This window comes from Epinephelus lanceolatus, chromosome 8 (assembly GCF_041903045.1).
Source record: "Epinephelus lanceolatus isolate andai-2023 chromosome 8, ASM4190304v1, whole genome shotgun sequence".
Taxonomy (NCBI): domain Eukaryota; kingdom Metazoa; phylum Chordata; class Actinopteri; order Perciformes; family Serranidae; genus Epinephelus; species Epinephelus lanceolatus.
The window spans coordinates 30,135,978-30,153,588 of record NC_135741.1 but is presented as its reverse complement, the minus strand read 5'-3'; the positions used below and the strand labels follow the sequence as shown (position 1 = coordinate 30,153,588).

At 40.2% G+C, this 17,611-nt stretch overlaps 3 protein-coding genes across 3 annotated transcripts in view; 2 read left to right on the top strand and 1 right to left on the bottom strand.

Annotated features, from left to right (window-relative positions):
- Window positions 1-8,490, top strand: part of LOC117258698 (piezo-type mechanosensitive ion channel component 2) — a 37,969-nt gene extending 29,479 nt beyond the window's left edge. Inside the window, exons 43-56 of the mRNA XM_033629795.2 lie at window positions 765-953; window positions 1,096-1,303; window positions 1,481-1,613; window positions 1,705-1,852; window positions 1,955-2,169; window positions 2,561-2,719; window positions 2,842-2,989; window positions 3,448-3,636; window positions 4,100-4,192; window positions 5,404-5,573; window positions 5,991-6,107; window positions 6,893-6,972; window positions 7,172-7,397; window positions 7,522-8,490. Coding sequence (XP_033485686.2) covers window positions 765-953; window positions 1,096-1,303; window positions 1,481-1,613; window positions 1,705-1,852; window positions 1,955-2,169; window positions 2,561-2,719; window positions 2,842-2,989; window positions 3,448-3,636; window positions 4,100-4,192; window positions 5,404-5,573; window positions 5,991-6,107; window positions 6,893-6,972; window positions 7,172-7,397; window positions 7,522-7,777 — 2,331 coding nt within the window. The 3' untranslated portion in view covers window positions 7,778-8,490. The remainder of the gene's footprint in view (window positions 1-764; window positions 954-1,095; window positions 1,304-1,480; window positions 1,614-1,704; window positions 1,853-1,954; window positions 2,170-2,560; window positions 2,720-2,841; window positions 2,990-3,447; window positions 3,637-4,099; window positions 4,193-5,403; window positions 5,574-5,990; window positions 6,108-6,892; window positions 6,973-7,171; window positions 7,398-7,521) is intronic.
- An 89-nt stretch (window positions 8,491-8,579) lies between these two features.
- On the bottom strand, window positions 8,580-10,612 carry atp5f1e (ATP synthase F1 subunit epsilon). Its single transcript, XM_033628470.2, has 3 exons — window positions 10,517-10,612; window positions 10,043-10,167; window positions 8,580-8,759 (listed from the first exon to the last, which is right to left on the bottom strand). Coding segments are annotated over exons 1-3 (159 nt in total). The 5' UTR covers window positions 10,549-10,612; the 3' UTR covers window positions 8,580-8,757.
- A 1,209-nt stretch (window positions 10,613-11,821) lies between these two features.
- Window positions 11,822-17,433, top strand: LOC117258842 (PRELI domain containing protein 3B-like). Its single transcript, XM_033630036.2, has 6 exons — window positions 11,822-11,960; window positions 13,736-13,904; window positions 14,168-14,257; window positions 14,600-14,670; window positions 14,878-14,980; window positions 15,099-17,433. Exons 1-6 carry the CDS (start codon window positions 11,929-11,931, stop codon window positions 15,213-15,215), a joined length of 582 nt encoding a protein of 193 aa, XP_033485927.1. The 5' UTR covers window positions 11,822-11,928; the 3' UTR covers window positions 15,216-17,433.
- Window positions 17,434-17,611: the final 178 nt, after the last annotated feature.

The following is a 17,611-nucleotide window of genomic DNA, read 5'->3' as shown; positions in this document are numbered from 1 at the left end:
TTTTTTCTTGAGGCTAGCAGCTCTACATTAGCTGCAACTAGCATAACACACCCAAAAATTCAGACAAACTGTTGGCGCCAGGTTTTTATGCCTCTGCATCTGTGATAGCTGTGGCCCAAGGCATTATGTTTTTGAGTTGTCCATTCGTGCCATTTTTGTGAACATGATACCTCAAGAACGCCTTGAGGGAGTTTCCTTAATTTGGCACAAACGTCCACTTGGACTGAAGAATGAATTGATATGATTTTGGTGGTCAAATGTCGCTGTAACCTTACAAAACATGTTTTTGGCCATAACTCAAGAAATCATGTGCTTATTATGACAAAATTTCACACAAATGTCTAGTAGGATAAGATGATGAAGTGCTGACATTATATATTAAAAAGGTCAAAGGTCAGCTTCACTGTGACATTGTAATGTTTTGCAAAAACACTTTTCTGGCCATTATTCAGCGTCCTAACTCAGGAACAGAAGGGGAGACATTTGGTCAGATACTGAATTGGTGACACTAATCTTGGGTGTCCACCTTTAAACTGTGCTGATTGTTTAGATCTTCTGTGCTGCCTTGTTGACAATGTGTGTGAAGCATCCATGTTTTCACAGATGTAAATGTGAATGGTTGGTGCGCAAAGACATATAAACATGGAGCAGTAACTCTAGTTTTGGAGAACATTATCCAGTGTTTATCATTTGCTGACTAATGTGGTGTTTTATCTATTGTTTCTACTGGTGCATGATCCATAACTTTTCTCTTTTTCTCTCAGCTGACAGTTGTGGTGAAGTACTTCTTCCAGTTTGGTTTCTTCCCCTGGACCACCTCTGCCTACCGAGGCATCAACGCAGACCGGCCCTTTGCCCTGCCCAACATCATCGGGGTGGAGAAGAAAGATGGCTACGTCCTTTTTGACCTCATTCAGCTTCTCGCTCTGTTCTTCCACAGGTCTATTCTCAAGGTAACCATGAAAAATTACCTTTAAAGTCAAATACCTATTCAAATATACCCTCCTGCCGCTGTATGTCTTGTATGAGACCACTGTTGTTGCCATGCAGCCAGTTTTGCATGTTTAAAATTCTGTTTGTGTCTACAATGCGCAGTGCCACGGGCTGTGGGACAACAAAGAGGTTGAGATGCCTGATTTTTTCAAGAAGATGAAGAAGAAGGTGGACAAGAAGAAGATGACAGGAGGAGATAAGACAGGCAGCAAAGACAAAACTCAGCGCCGGTTGAAGTTCCTTCCTCTCCAGGCCTCCACCACCTCCATATTCTGTAGACAAAAAAAAAGCGACTCAGCAGACTCTATTGGTGAATATTCAGAAAACCTTTAGATATTTTGATCCATATCTTACCAGTTTAGGTAAATCCACTGTGACATTTCTACTTTTCCTTTTTTTCTGTTGTCTTTTTGGTCACTAATAGTTGTTGTATGGCATTAATACCCACATGTGACTAATATTTCACGTTTGTTTTATTTTACTGGAGAGGGGAAGCCGAAAAAGCAGAGCAGCAAGAGGAAGAGACGGCAACGAAACAAGGTTCCACTGACCAGGAAGCAGAGGATCAGACAGCAGATCAAAGAGAGGATGCTACAGGCTAAAGCTGCCGTCATAGAAGTGTGCGTTGTTGCAGACAAATTACATGACATTAACACTATATTGCTAATTCTGACGTGTGTTCTGACGCTGTAAATTCTCTTTTTCCTACAGCGCCCTTCACATTTACTTACCCATCAGACAGTTTTTCTATGACATCATCCACCCAGACTACAGTCCTGTGTGTGATGTCTACGCCCTTATGTTTCTCATCGACGTAGTCAACTTCATCGTCACCATATATGGATACTGGGCTTTTGGGGTAAACGTCTGCCTTGTCTCTCGACAAAACATTAATATACACACTTAAAATGCATTTTATTTACAGTACGACACAATCGAGCTAATCTCTGTCTCTCTGTAGAAATATTCCGCAGCAGTAGACATCACAGAGTCTCTGTCGGAGGACCAGGTTCCAGAGGCCTTCCTGGTCATGCTGCTCATGCAGTTCGGCACCATGATAGTGGACCGGGCCCTCTACCTGAAGAAGTCCCTGCTGGGAAAGTGTGTTTTCCAGGTGGTGCTGGTGTTCGGCATACACTTCTGGATGTTCTTCATCCTCCCTGGGGTCACAGAGAGGTCATCAAATGAGTTTATTACTCTCCTTATTTCTTCATCCAATAGTTGAATTAAATTATTATTATTAATATTGTCTTTTTTGGAATGACAGCAAAATCCAGAATATTTTGTGCTTGTCACTAAGATGGAGCTCTTATTTACAAGTTTGCAGTGTCATGAAACTATGAATGAAATTATTCATTTACAAATAGTGTATAAAATACAATGGCACTCAGACTTCACTGCTCCCTTCTGAGACAGGCTTTATAAAACCAATGATAGAAAAGTGACTGTAGAAAATTATTTCCAAGAGTAACATAAAAAAGAAAGAACACTCTGGGCAAAAACCGATGAAACATTAACAAAGCGCACGTTGAGAGTGCTTGCTCATCATGTGTTTTTTGCTCCACAGGAGGTTTAACAGGAACCCTGTTGCTCAGCTCTGGTACTTTGTAAAGTGTATCTACTTCGGTCTGTCTGCCTACCAGATCAAATGTGGCTACCCAAACCGCATCCTGGGCAACTTCCTCACTAAGAACTACAACTATGTGAACCTTTTCCTTTTTCAAGGGTAAGAAAAGCAGTCACTGACTCTAATAAATAAAAATATCTCCATTAACAACAGTTAGTGATTGTAACTTCATTGAATTAGAGTTTTCCTAAAAAACATTCTCCTCTGGTCTCCTCCTCCAGGTTTCGTTTGGTTCCCTTCCTGACAGAGTTGAGGGCGGTGATGGATTGGGTTTGGACTGACACCACTCTGTCTCTCTCCAGCTGGATTTGTGTTGAAGACATCTATGCAAACATTTTCATCCTCAAGTGCTGGAGGGAGTCCGAGAAAGTAATTTAAAGCGAGTGTAGTACACATAATGCTCGCTGCACTATTACTATAGGACCACTCACTCAAAGTTACATTTAAATACCCAGTGGATTTTTGCTGGCTCTCAGGCTGTAGCTGGAACTATAGATTGTACTTCAGCATTTTTGTATGCCTGCCACCACGGACACAAAGAGTATAGAAGCAAATAGAGAGACCTGCCCCTCTCTGTCTCTGTGTCTCTGTGTACTGCATTGCCCATTTCTCATTTTCAGAAGCATATTTCTGCTTATGTATCATGTAAAAATAAATGTATTTTGGTCAGAGCTTCTAAAATTAGAGGAGGTATCAATTAAATACATTTTAATTTATGACTGCAATTTGAAGGCATCAGTCTGACAAGTTGTGCAGAACATTTTGTCTTTTAAACATTTAAATATCGTAGACTGAGAACTACAGTAACGTAATTGTAACTCTTTCAGAAATACCCCCACCCTCCAGGGCAGAAGAAGAAAAAGGTGGTGAAATACGGGATGGGAGGATTCATCATCTTCGCTCTCATCAGCATCATCTGGTTCCCGCTCCTCTTCATGTCACTGGTCCAGTCAGCAGCCGGAGTGACCAATCAGCCGGTGGAAGTCTCCATCCAGCTCAGTATCGCAGGATATGAGGTCAGGATGTAAATGAGTACATTAAACTGTGTGCTGACTTTCAACTTTTAATGTTTGTGTGCTCATATTCTAAGCACTACTTTTGGCTGTATGATGGTGCTAGTTTCATGATAATCCATCCAACATTTCACTCAAAACAGCAAATATGATCTTCATGGTGGTACTAGATAGAGTCAGAGGTTTACCAGAGTTAGAGGGCTTTATCCTCTGGGGACCATGACAGTGTGTACAAAATTGCATCACAATCCATCTCGCGGTTTTCAAGATGTTTCAGTCAAGACCAAAGGAGCAGGCCAACATAACGTCCCTAGAGCCTCGGCAACCACTCCCCTGCAGCACAGTCACAGTTTACATCAGTGATTAAGATTTTACTCGCCTAACTGTGTCATTCAGGCGCTAGTCATTGGTCACCTCTAGTGTGTGTATGTTTTACTCATAAGCGTGTTTGATTGTGTCTCTACAGCCTCTGTTCACCATGAGCGCCCAGGAGCAGAATTTGGTTCCGTACACAGAAGCTGGATTCAACCGACTCACCAAAATCTATGCAACCCATCCTGTAAGATGTTACTGTAAACACTAAACTGAGACCACCAGCAGTGGGACAATAATTAATGAAATTGCACTTCTTATTCTCTGTGTCCTCCTATAGATGTATATACACTGCTGTGGGTAGTTTTTTTCTTTCTTTTATCTGTATATGGGTTTTATTGGTTTTTATGAGAATATTTGTATTTTGTTTGCTTTTAATAACAGGGTAGCGTATCTATTAATTGTGTTTGGACACCAGGAAGTTCAAGTGTTTTCCCAATATAGGTATTCTGTACTTTAATGTAAATGTCAGGAGAAGGGCTTAACGTAAAATGATACATATAGAGGTGATTGTTTTGGGGCCTCCTTGTGGACAAATGGTTAAAATGCATAGTCGAGGCGAGTATGTGAAGCACCTTTCAACAACAAGGCAGTTCAAAGTGTTTTACATAAAATGTAAGAGTCAGTGAGAAAAGAAACAAAGGGTAATATGAAGGACATATAAATAAAGAGATGAGGATTGAATTCATTTCAGAACACGATGGTGGCATTTATTGAATTGCCAGAAGACAGAGTAGTTGTGCGCACATCCAATCCTGCTTTAGGTCAGGTGCTGGATAATAGGGGTCCATGCAGAAAGAAGAGGAAAATCCGCACACTGAATTAGAGCTCCTAGTAGGTTTTAATGACTAAAAAAGCAACGTTTCGACCCAAATGGTCTTCCTCAGGCAACTTCAAAAGAATGAAATGGCAGGTGGCAGGTATACATATAGGCTAAGAGCCAGGTGTCATCCCACCCACATCATCTGTCAATCCAACAATCAGACAGTCGTTCAAGTAAGCCATATATAGGCATATGATGGCTACTTAGTATGCACAAAGGATTTGCATATCAATAAGTGCAAAGAATACAGATATACAAAATAAACAAATTGTTATTGGGGAACACATAAAACAAAAGAGACAACTTTACTATTAGACAAGAAACTTTTTAGAATATTTCAGTAAATATTTTAAGATTTTTTATAATTTTGTAGAAAGAAACAAAACAAACAAACGTGGGATTGCAGTTTTAAAAAAGAATACAGTTTTAAACAGGAACTGGTATTTGGTGTTGTTTTTCTCCAAGCAGATTTTCCTCTTCTTTCGGCATTTATTGAATTAACTGCATAAATCTGATCCCTCTCTCTCTCTCTCTCTCTCTCTCTCTCTCTCTCTCTCTCTCTCTCTCTCTACCAGTCTGCTATGCAGTTCATAATGAACTATGTGGCGGACGACATCATTGTCGCTAAGATCAAGAGTGATGCCAGTCTGCTGTGGAGCATCAGCCCTGCCAGTCGAGCAGCCATGATACAGGAACTCAGCAACTCCTCCCATATATACATGACCTTACGCTGGACGTTGCTCAGGTCAGTGTGTGTGTGTGTGTGTGTGTGTGTGTGTGCTCTGTTAGTGTGTTTCATTGTGCAGTGCAGATCCAGTGGGCTTGTATATGTTGTTGGCATGTGAGAATATACAAATGATCATCTGGGGTGTGAAGTATTATTTTAATGTGTGAATGGATATGAACAGTTGTACATGGAACATATGTGTGTGCATTACATGCATGTCCATTTATATAATGTCTTATTTATTTCTTTGGGATTCAGAAAGTTTAATTTGACTAAAAGAGAGATGTTTCTTTACAATTTAACAATTCTTCATGCAGATCTCTTAATTAAACTGTTCATTGACATTATAAGATCATTTGGCTGCATTTTGCACAAGCGCACATGAACAAACTGTGGTATTCCTGCTGCTAAACGCTCCTCTCCTTCCCTCCTCAGGAATGCATCCATATCAATGGTCGTAGAGACAGTGGGAGAACACACTGTGAAGTTTGAGGACAAGGCCTTGAGGGAAGGAATAGTCCAAATGCTGAAAGGCAACAGCAGCAAACCTGTGTGAGTTGCAGATAACACACAGAACTTAACTTACTAAAAGATGTTAATGTTAGAGAATTAAAGGAGCAGTGTGTAGGATGTAGTGGCATCTAGTGGTATCATTGCAGATCACAACCAACTGAATAAACCTGTCTTCACCTGTCCCTTTCAAAGTGTGTATGAGAACCTACGGTGGCATTCAGGCAATGTAAAAAAATGTGAAAGGCCCCCTCTTCAGACAGTGTCTGGTTTGTCTATACTATAGAATAATGCCAGTGCAACCATAAACTATATATAATATTAAATGTAGCAACCATGACGTCACCCATTGGTTTGTGGCTCCCGTTTTAAAGCATCAACTTTGCCATTTTAGCCATCACCATCTTGGACTTCTGGAGCTAGAAGTGACTGTATTTGAATGAGAGGGTGGAACTAACTCTAATGCTAGGTGCTAGCTTTGTTAGCACAGTGCATTTATAGCCTGTGGTCTGCTGTGATCATACTAATGCTAATTCATGCTAGTAAAAAAACAGACTAAAACCATTGAAACAAAATTTACTTACTGGGAAAATTGAACATTAGACTCCTTAGAGGGTCTTTTACTACAAATAAACACTGAACAAGACTTTTTTAAGCAACGAAAACATTACAATTAACGCTCATGAATGGAAAAAAAATATGAGATGACATTGTATGTCATAGACGGTTTCTCATCACTTTTACAACCTAGACATTCATGTGCATCACTGAATAGTTTTCTCCACTTGAGCACAAAAGGTGATAAACTACGTCATTCTGTCCTGTAGGATCATTCATTCTCTGCTGCCAAAGTTCCTCAGGGGTCCCAAAGGACCAGAGTCCAAAATGGCAACCAGGATGAAAGTAGGTTAGTTGCTGTTTATTTTACATTGACCATATTACAGATTTTCCTTCTATAAATTATAACTGTACTCAAAATATCCAAAGGAATCCATCTTGGAACAGGATCAGCTGACGATCCGCCGGCTGATCAGACTAATCTGTCCTGTGCTGATCCCTTGTTCATAATATAAAGTTTATTTTAACCCCTGCATGTCCTCCCTCAGAGCACTCAGACCGCCCAGACCTCCAGGCACTAGCTTTCTTCAGGCCCATGTCAGTCAAACTACAGCAGGTCAAAGGAGGATCAGAGAAAGAGAAAGACCAGTGGTGGGTTGTGGAGGAGTGCTCCCCAGTTCTCACCTTCTCCAGTCACAAGTGTCACAGCATAGAGATAGTGGTGTTCAGTGATAAAGTCAGCCCCTCCAGTCTGGGCTTCCTGGCTGGACACGGGTAGGTAACAAGACATCTCAGCTGCATGATAACATTAACACACTCCACTGGCTGTTGTGCGTGTAGTTGTTTCTCACACACACATATTTGAGCACTCTCTTTGCTCCTCTCCTCCTAACCACAGCATCGTAGGCCTGTACATGTCAGTGGTGCTGGTCATCGGGAAGTTTGTCAGGGAATTCTTCAACGGGATCTCCAGGTCCATCATGTTTGAGGAGCTGCCGTGCGTGGACCGGGTCCTGAAGCTCTGCACGGACATTTTCGTGGTCCGAGAGACGGGAGAGATGGAGCTAGAGGAGACACTGTTTGAGAAACTCATCTTCCTCTACCGATCACCAGAGACCATGATCAAGATGACCAGAGAGAAGAAAGACAGCTAGGGTTTAGTAGCTCAGTGTAGATCTGCTGGTATGGGATATGGAGGGAGAAACACCACCTGTGGATGTGTCCACAATGAACTCCCATCAGTCAGAATGATGTATTGGAGCAAATAACATTTAGTTTTTAGTTCTATTTCAACATTAGTGCAGTTAAAATGAGGTTTGTGGCAAATGGAGCAGCAGGAGTACCTATCTACCCTACTGAGGTTCCCCTGTGCAAGATTTCTGGCCGAACAAGAAAATAATTATTCCCAAGCGGTTCAGCGCTTATATAAAAATGGATTCAATGGTTTTCACAATTCCATTGCAAGCTTTCATACTGACAAGAGCTTTCTCTGGTTTTATAATTTTCACTGAGGTCATCAGTGTGGGGTTGATTTTTCTGTCATTTATGGTAGTTTGTTTACACTAATAATATGATCTGCAGTTTGACAAATAAAAGTGCCCATTAGTTATTATTTGCTATATTTGATTTTCAGTCCACTGGGCAATACATGCATTTCTAATGATTTTAGATTCAGGTTTTTACTGGTGTACAGTGCACACAACACCCTATTCCCTAACTGAGGCTCTTACAGGATCAATGAAATTTCAACAAACCATTGATTTACTCATGGATCAAAGCACACATACCTCTGTAAATACCATGTTTCTGTATATGACTACATAGACTACTGCACCGATTTATTTATACCAAAATAAAAAAATGTTGTTACAGACAAAAAGTGTTTCAGTGTCTCAGTCTGCAGTGTACATGTAAATAATACATTCGCCAACAAGGCAAGAATACAAGGAGACAAAGTGTATTTCCGATATCCATCTTTAATACAATTTTAATTACAAATGAAAGGGAAAATACATCAATTTCATTCGGGTCATCTTGATGCCATCAATCTTTTTCTTCTTCTCCACGATGTGCAGGACAAGACAGTGACAGGACCTCACAGCTCAGGGGAAAATATCTACATCACGGTCTCAAATCCTGGAGAAAAACAGAGAGGATAGAAACATTACTCAAAACATTCTCATGAAGATTATTTTGGATCCAAATAAAATTGAATTATTTATATCAATGACTGCAGATTTAGGGTTAGTCTGCTTTAACAGTACAATTTCAACCTCTATAATTACTCAAAGTTTAAATTTGTACAGGAGGGGTGCAAAAATGGGATATGAGCCGTAATGTGCAGACACTTCCAGGGCTGCAACATCATAAAACATTACCTTGATACACCATAAATAGGGTCAGCTGATTATTGTGAATCAGTTTAGAAGATATGAAAAGGTACAAGTACAATTTCAACCAAGCACACTGAATGAACGGCCTTGTCTTGGTAGACAGGTAACCATGTACCAAACACTGCTGTGTGTGCAAGGTTTCATTCAAACCAAAACCCCCATTGGCTAATTATTAGTTACTTTGGAGATAAAGATTTTGCATACAAAACATGCACATTTTCACAGAAAACTCATCTAGAAAAAAATGCATTATTAGATATCTAACTAATCAGCAGTATATAAAATACATATGATAGGTAACACTTTTTGAATCGTCTACCTGCAAATAGTTTGTAAAGTATCTGTAACATTTCAACACCATATCAGTGAGTGAAAGTTTCGCTTTCTCTGTAGATGTTTATGGAGTATATGTGACACCTAACTACATATTCTCAGAATAATTTAGTTGAATTTGAACTGTCACTCAAACTATGCTGCAAAGGTTGAGTGAATACTAGTTAATCTGAATTATTCTGATAATGTATGTTCATGAGTTACCACAGGTTACTATGTTTTGCATCTACAGAATAGAGCACAACAGTTAAATTTCGACTAATAAACTGGTGAAATGTTACAAATACTCTCTGCTATCTGTAGGCGGACTATCCAAATAAGGAGTAACCAAATGTGCAAAATTATGTGTACATGTTAGTGCATCAGGAATAATAATCAAAAATAATATTCCAACAGCAACAAAAGCAAGGTCACTGTTGATGTGGTGCTGTATATTAACGTAGCTTCTCCTCTATTGCTTTTGTAATACTTAGGATGCTCCACTTTCACATACAAAGAGATCTTTCTGACACTGTAAGATTGCAATTTAAATGCTCTGAGCACATCTTCCACCACTGAGCACCTGCTCTCCGTCACCACTCAATGTCACAGCTGCCTCTGCTTGAAACACACACACTCTGGGGACCATGATGGTGTTGTGTGCCCATGTGGTTAGAGTTGATTTCCAACTTTAAAAAAATCTGATGAACTTACATGATGCCGGTTTGGGTTTGTTGACTTTGACGCTTGCCTCTGCGGCCTTCAGTGCCTCGGCTTGGAACTGCGGCTTCATTGCAGCGCGCACCGCGTTAGCGCAGATAGCGGAGAAGCGGATGTAGCTACAGAGAGGACACAGTTGTTAGCCACATGCTAAAGGACAAACAGTTCTCACAGAGAAAAAACACTACCGCTCCTTACATAACTAATAATATATTGCATGTCTTATCCGACAGAAACACACGTTGGCAGGTTATCAGTTAGCGCCCTAAATTAAACGCATGTGTGGAAAAGCTAATATAGTAGCATAAAGCTAAAACAGTAGCTATCGCTCTCTGAGGCATTACGACGAAATGCTAACAAAGACTTTGCTAAAGTATTCGGCCAAATCTACAAATACTTATTTACAATATCGCGGTCGACGCTGACCACAGAGCTAACTTTGTTGATATACATGTACATGTTTTATACCTGAGGCCTGCCTGTCTCCAGTATGCGACCATCTTGCCTGTGTGGTGTTTCGGCTTCAAGGACAGGTCGGATATATGATATTTGCGTAATTACGTCATCAGAGAGACGCTGGTCTTTCTTCTAGCCAATAAAAAGAGGGCTTGATCATGATTGACAACTATGACAGTAGTTGTCCCGCCTCCCAGACAACACCTTAACCACCTGACCAAAAACAGCATAATATTTCTTTTATGATCTTGGTGACACCTCAAGCAGTCGGTTAGTTGTAATAATGTTCTTTTAGGTTCACATTACACATTATATTAATAAGTAATCACCACATTTAATTAGTTAAAGGGGTCAATAAGTTATGAGCTAATTAAAAATGTAACAATATCGTTCTAATTTTACATATTTTCATGTAATTTCTTTTTCGGATGTTTTGCGCAGAGTGATTTTTTTATATTGGGTTCTCATCAAAATGTTGTTCCGTAGATATTTATCTGGATGGAATTATTGGCAGTATGTCATTTTAAAGGGCCCTCCTTTGGTAGGAAATTACTTTGAATTCAGTTATGAAATAAGAATGCTGATTTATTGTGTGAGTATCAAGAAAACTCTTATAAAAAGTATATACAATTTTTAATGGTGAAAAAGGATCCACCAGCAGAAATGGCAGGATGTGCAGTTATAGTGTATAGATCTGATAAGGAAATACATCGTGAAATATCAAATTATTCAAATGTTTATACCGTAGGAGAAATTTAACTCCACCAGCAGGATTTTTAGGGGAATATTATGAGATATTATGATTATATAGTCTTCTCAGTGGTATGCTATGACAGGTATATAATTAGGCCTTTGTATTATTATCATTACTGCATGATACTAATGTCACAGACAGTAGTCATATTACTGCATGGTGATAATAAGGATCACACACAATATTTTTATAGTGTGATTTAATGTGATAAAGGAATATCATTATAAGCTTGAATGTAACCACAAATGTGATTAAGCAAACACTGAATAAGTCCAGCTCAATGAATACACATTTATTCAAAACTAAATGTACGGTTTGTTTGCAAAACAAAGTTGAACTTGAAATATATTTTTTAACTATAGATGTTAAATAAATGTAGTGGAGTAAAAGCCCCTTTACTTGCCACTCAAATGAACAGGGGTAGAAATAAAATGGATGTGATTTAACATACAAATCCCTCAGAAATGTAAAAACAATACTTGACTGTGTTAACTAATAAATAAATAAGCCTCATGGATTGTTCTGGACGTCAGGGTGCAGCTCCTGTGTCTGCCACCGGGGGGCGTGTCGTCCATTAAAGCCTTTCTCCTTCAGCCCCTTCTTCCTTCCTCACCGCGGTCACGCTGTCATTAGGCACCGGCTCCCGAGCCCTGACAGAAAAGCCTAAAAAATGAAGATCTGGGCGTCAGAGCACATTTTCAAGTGAGTGTTTCTCTCTCTGTGATGATGCCTTAAATAAGTCTGTCTGTTTAGTAACTGGTTTCTTTTCGTATGAATAGTTATTGTGGGCTCCCCTCCGGGGGAGCAGTCTCCGGGCGCAGCTGCTAGCCGCCTTAGCTGCTAAGGTTGCACAGAAGTTAGGTAACTTAACGTAAAGAGCCTACGGCAAAGTTACCCAACTGTCTGTCGTGAATGTTAATGACCATTTTAGTAAATGTGACCTCCGTTCGTCATTATGTTTTGACATTTTTTCAACAAATAGCCACACTTGTTGGTCTTTGTGCATTAGAAGTTACCCGCTTTAGCTAGCTGAATTAACTTAATGGTTAGCTTTGTGCCGTTAGCCGTAAAGCTAACTTTGGCTATCAGATGCCGCAACGTTAGGTGCTAAGCCGTGTGTGTTACTTTAAACTTAAAGCTTACTGAAACGTTTCAACCACGAGTTTACTACGAATGGAAAATGAATCTTGTGGTTTTCACGTGTCTTTCCTGAACCACGGGACTAAATGTTTGGCATAATGGACGTTACCTGACGTTGCCGAGATCATAATCGTTACGTTACATAACGGTCTGTGTGGCTGTCAGAGGAGAGACCCTGCGATTAAAACACAATGATCCGTCTATTGTCTGTGTGTGTTTGCTCTTCAGAAGTGTTAGCGTTTAGTCTGTAACAATGGTGGGACCATTTTTGTCCATTTCTAGAAGTTTCTAGTGAAATTCACGATGATGATGGTCCACGCTGTGCGGAGGGGGCGTTCCTCCTGCTGTCAGTCTGTCCGAGTATTTTGATGAGTCCTCCATTTTGATTCTGCGCCTGTCTTTATTATTTATAGTATGACATTTGAACTTTTTAGAAAATTATTCTCTTACTTTGTAAGGCAGGGCAAGTCCGATCATTTTAAGATTTTTTTTCTCATGAATCTGCACCTATTCGTGTTACTGCTGTTTCTATGTATTAGTGCAACACACACAGGGTTATTTTGAGGTGGGGTTTGCATGTGGCAAATTGATAAATGACAGATGCATTAAGCTTGAGAATAATCTTCATTGTTATCTTTTGTTAGCTTTTGTCAAACATACAAAATGGTGAAAATGGCCTGAATCTGATTTTCACTGCCTGATTTGCAGCATGTTGTCTCATACCATAGCAGTGCATTTTGTGTCATTGGTGGATTTAGACATTACCACATGTATTATAATGTAAATATACAAGCGTTGGCTAAGACTAACAATCTTAAGTTCCTAGCCAGAGTGTTTAGAGTGCCAGAGGGGCATCAGTCCATAGGGACTTGGGTTGGGAGGGTCACCAGTTCAGGTCCCCTTCTGACACCAAACCTGTCCATGGGTAGCCCCCTCACTCTGACATTTCCTCATTTAATGCATGTATAGGTCCCATTTGTGCATGTGTGTGTATTTCGGGCCTGTTTGTAAAGGACAACACAGTGAAACAGTTGAATTTCTCCTCAGGGATTAATAAGTATATCTAAAATGGCCTTCAGAAGTTTCTCCAAAAAACTCCAAAACAGAATTAACAGAATTTCTCCTCATTTCTCCTCCACACAGAATTAACTTACTTGTTCACCGGTCAAATTTTACGAGATACTTAGCAGATCTTATTTTTTTGGCTAGTAAGTGAAGGAAATCTACCAGCCGCTTGCATATTTTATAACCGTTTGGGTAGGGGATGGTGCTAATTTTGTACCCTGGCCTTTAGGAACCGTAGAAACTGTTTCTAATGTTAACATTGGTTTCAACAGCCATCCATGGGAGACGGTGACCAAGGCAGCAATGCAGAAGTACCCCAACCCCATGAACCCCGGTGTGTTTGGTGTTGATGTCCTGGACAGAAGCGTGGACACACAGGGACGGTTACACAGCACCAGACTACTCAGCACAGAGTGGGGGCTCCCTGCAATAGCCAAGTCTGTAAGTTTGATGATGAGAGAAACGCTTGAGCTGCAGTGATGCTTTAAATGTCCAGTTTGGAAGATTTAGTGGTATCTATTTGCAGAAATTGAATTTAATGTGAAGTCGGAGCAAGTCAAGGTAAAGTCAGACAGAAATCTAACCAGATTGCATTGTGCAGCAGTCAATTATTCACAGGCCTGGCTTGAACAATCTAATGTGAGGTGTGTTTTTTATGTTTTGTAATTTTTGAATCAATCCTGAGTTGTGTCCTTTTCCTCCAGATAATCGGGGCAACAAGAACGTGCACTTATGTTCAGGAACACTCAGTGGTGGACCCCAAGGAGAAGCGCTTTGAGCTGAAATCTACAAATGTAAGTAACGCTTATATAATACAGTAATACTGATATGTACACTTTCAGTAGTAACCGATGTTGCTTGACAGTGATATAGAGTGATACCCTAAGCCGTAGTTGTTCCCTCAGTCAGTGTCTGCGTCTGATTTCTCATTTAGTAGCCATTCACACATGGTACCAGCTTTTTTGGCATCTCGATTGTGCAAGTTATTAATGTTGTTTTGACTTGTTGAATTTCTTATTTAGAAATGTATGGCTCTGTTTTCACTGTGCTTACTGTTAAATTTTCTAAAATGTCCGTAGACAGTGTAAATATTTTGTGTGAGAAAGACTAATGTGTGTTTTATTTTGTCCATCCAGATCTCCTTCACTAACCTGGTATCTGTGGACGAGAAGTTAACATACAAGCCACATCCGCAGGATCCTGAAAAGTAAATGACTCAATTTTTCTTTGTCTTATATATGTCTCATTGGGCCTGAGTATTTTGAACAAAAGCTATAATTGCTTAAAATGATTTAAAGTTTTTGTTGACAAACTGTTTTGGAGTTTTAATTGAAAGATTATTAAATGGATACTAAAACAGATTTAACATTGTGTTGACTGTTGGTGACCTTTATTTGTATGATTGTGTGTTCAGGACGGTGTTGACACAGGAGGCTCTGATCAGTGTGAAAGGTGTCAGTCTGAGCAGCTACCTTGAGGGTCTCATGGCCAACACCATCTCTGTCAACGCCGGCAAGGTGATGTCGCCCTTAAAATCTCCCGATAACTCATCATGACAATAGGGTGTCTTTTCATAGCAATATGCCTGTCACTACACATGACGTTTTGTTAACACCCTCCCTCTTTCTGTCTCAGGGCCGGGAGGCAATGGAGTGGGTCATCAGACGATTAAACACAGAAATCGAGGAGTTGGCAGCGACTGCTCGTGGTACGATACGCGCTCCGATGGCAGCAGCCGTCGCGGACAAATGATCCCGGCCTTCTCCACTGTATTCTCCACCATCATGAACCGATGGTCCTCTTAGACATTTCCTCCCACCTAACCTGCCAACACAGCCTAATAACCACAGCCCCATCCTTCAGCCCTGCGTACGTTTGTTTGTGTGTGCATGTCACGAGTACTTGCTGGTCGTCCCTCCTCAGCAGTCTGCGCAGATGAGTTTGATACTCGCCGCTGCGGGCAGTGACCAAGAGTGTTGAGCTGATGACAGTACAGAAAACAAACAGGGTTGAATTGGACTGCACTTGAAGCTCATAGGACGTAGTCTTGTGATGTTAAAGCTCTTTTTTTAAAAAAGAAAATCACACTGTGCCTCCACATCATCTCATCCGTTTAGTCTTTTCTGTCTTTCTCCCCTTTGTCTTGAACTTTTCATCTCTCAACATTCTCTTTTTATTGTTTCCAAACCCTCGTAAGCAAGTTAAGGACTTTCACTGACTTTCACTGGATTGGCTGACCTTGCTTTGTACAGCGGAACAGACCAAAAATATCTCAAAACCAAAATCACCATTGCAAACAGGCTGCAACACAGTACAGACACTGCTTCAGCTTTTGTCTTGTGATATCAAAGCTCCAGGCTTTAATTCTCCACCGTCCTGTGAAATACTGAGCAATCTTATAATCCAGATTACTGTTTTGTTTTTCTCACCTGGGTTTAGATGTATTTTCTCAAAGATTTATTTGTGGCGTGCTGGAGTCTGAACAGTTTTTGGTAAAAACTGGTGCGGCTCAAAGGAAGCAGAGCTCTCATCTGAAAGCCAGATCTGAGTTCAGGTTAAGTGGCTGGACGGGAAAGCCAGTTTGTGGGTGTACTTACTTGGTCTGGTACAACCAATTTTAAAAATTTGAAACTCTTGTGCCATCATTTGGAACCAGAAAAGCCAGCCAACGTTTGTTGTTGTGAACGTCTCAAAAGTATTTAAAAGAAGTGGGGGAGTGAGTTTCTGTTTAATTTACCAATTGATGCAGATGCGGGTCTGTCTGCTGAAGATGTCAGCATGGATGACTGGTCTTCAGATGTTCTGGTCTTGTTCTGGGTACAAATGACTTCATTTCTTAAGTCTTGCCTTTTGTTAGTCTTTCCTTTTACACTGATGATGTGCTGTACAGTTAAGTGTTACAGTATAAGAATGTGCATACTTGAATGTCTAACTTATTTACAGCATATGTGCTTAAATACACCCAAAAAGGCTGCAAAGTGAGTGTATGAGCACTGAGCAACATGTAGGCATTGACCACAGTGTTTGGATGTGTTGTGAACATTCACCATTGTTGTCAGAGGAGCTCTGAAGGGTTACGTTCAGGATCACTGGGTGTGCCAAGACAAAATGTGAAGATTAAAATAACTTTATAGATTTAATATCCCAAAACACTTTGTGTACGATCATGAACAAACCCAGTGCGTTTGTTCATACTGTCTGTAGATGGTGTTATTTATAGTATAGATGTATTAGTGAACATTGACGAAGGCTGTTAAATTGATCCGTTTAAAAAGCTGTTTGCTCGTGGCGTTTTTATACTTCCTTCCTTATCCCATAGCGGACTCTCAGGTGCTACATAGTTGACTGTGGTTCAGTTTCGGTGATTGCTTCCTTTGTAAAGACTAGCTTGAGATGAAGGCGACATAACTTTGTAACTCTTGTTCTTCCCTTTTCTTCTCTTCTTCTATCTAGCAGTTTTATTAAGGACAGTTCTACAAGTTAAAGTTTACATCAGAAGGGTTTGTGGTACAACGCAAGCTTTTTTCCAATATCTGTATGGAGCTCAGCATCACAAGTCTTCCAAGATGCTCCACAGAGAGTATCTTGCTCGACTGTCATGGTCTCAATTATTTCAGTGGATCTCTTATGTAACCACAGTGGGTCAGTCTCTTCCACACCTGCTTCCACTTCAGCTGAGCTTTTGTTTTTAAAGCTTGTTCATAGTTAACTAACTCCTCATCGCGTCCAGCTCAGGATCAGACTGTTTGAAGTCTGGTCTGCTGCCTAACTGATAGTCGGTATCCTCCCAGTGTCTCGTTTAACAACTGAAGTGTGATGTTTTTCTACGGGGAACATTTTAGGAGCAGCGGCTGTAAATAGGCTTATATTTATATTTTGGTGTTACATTCCAAGAATGTGAACCTGTAACAGAATCTGAAGAGTGCACACTGAAATGTTTCAAAATAAAGAGATGGCATTGTTTCATGAATGTGGCCGTCATTTTTTGTTGTAAAATGTCGCAACTTTCACCTAAACTCTGCAGGTGTATTCTCCCAGACCAAAAAGACACAATCAACCTGTCCAGTGTACAAAAAGGCGGTATGTCCAGTCTGAGGCATTTATTTATTGTTGCCTCTGATGTTTAATGAGTGTTTTTGCCTTGACTC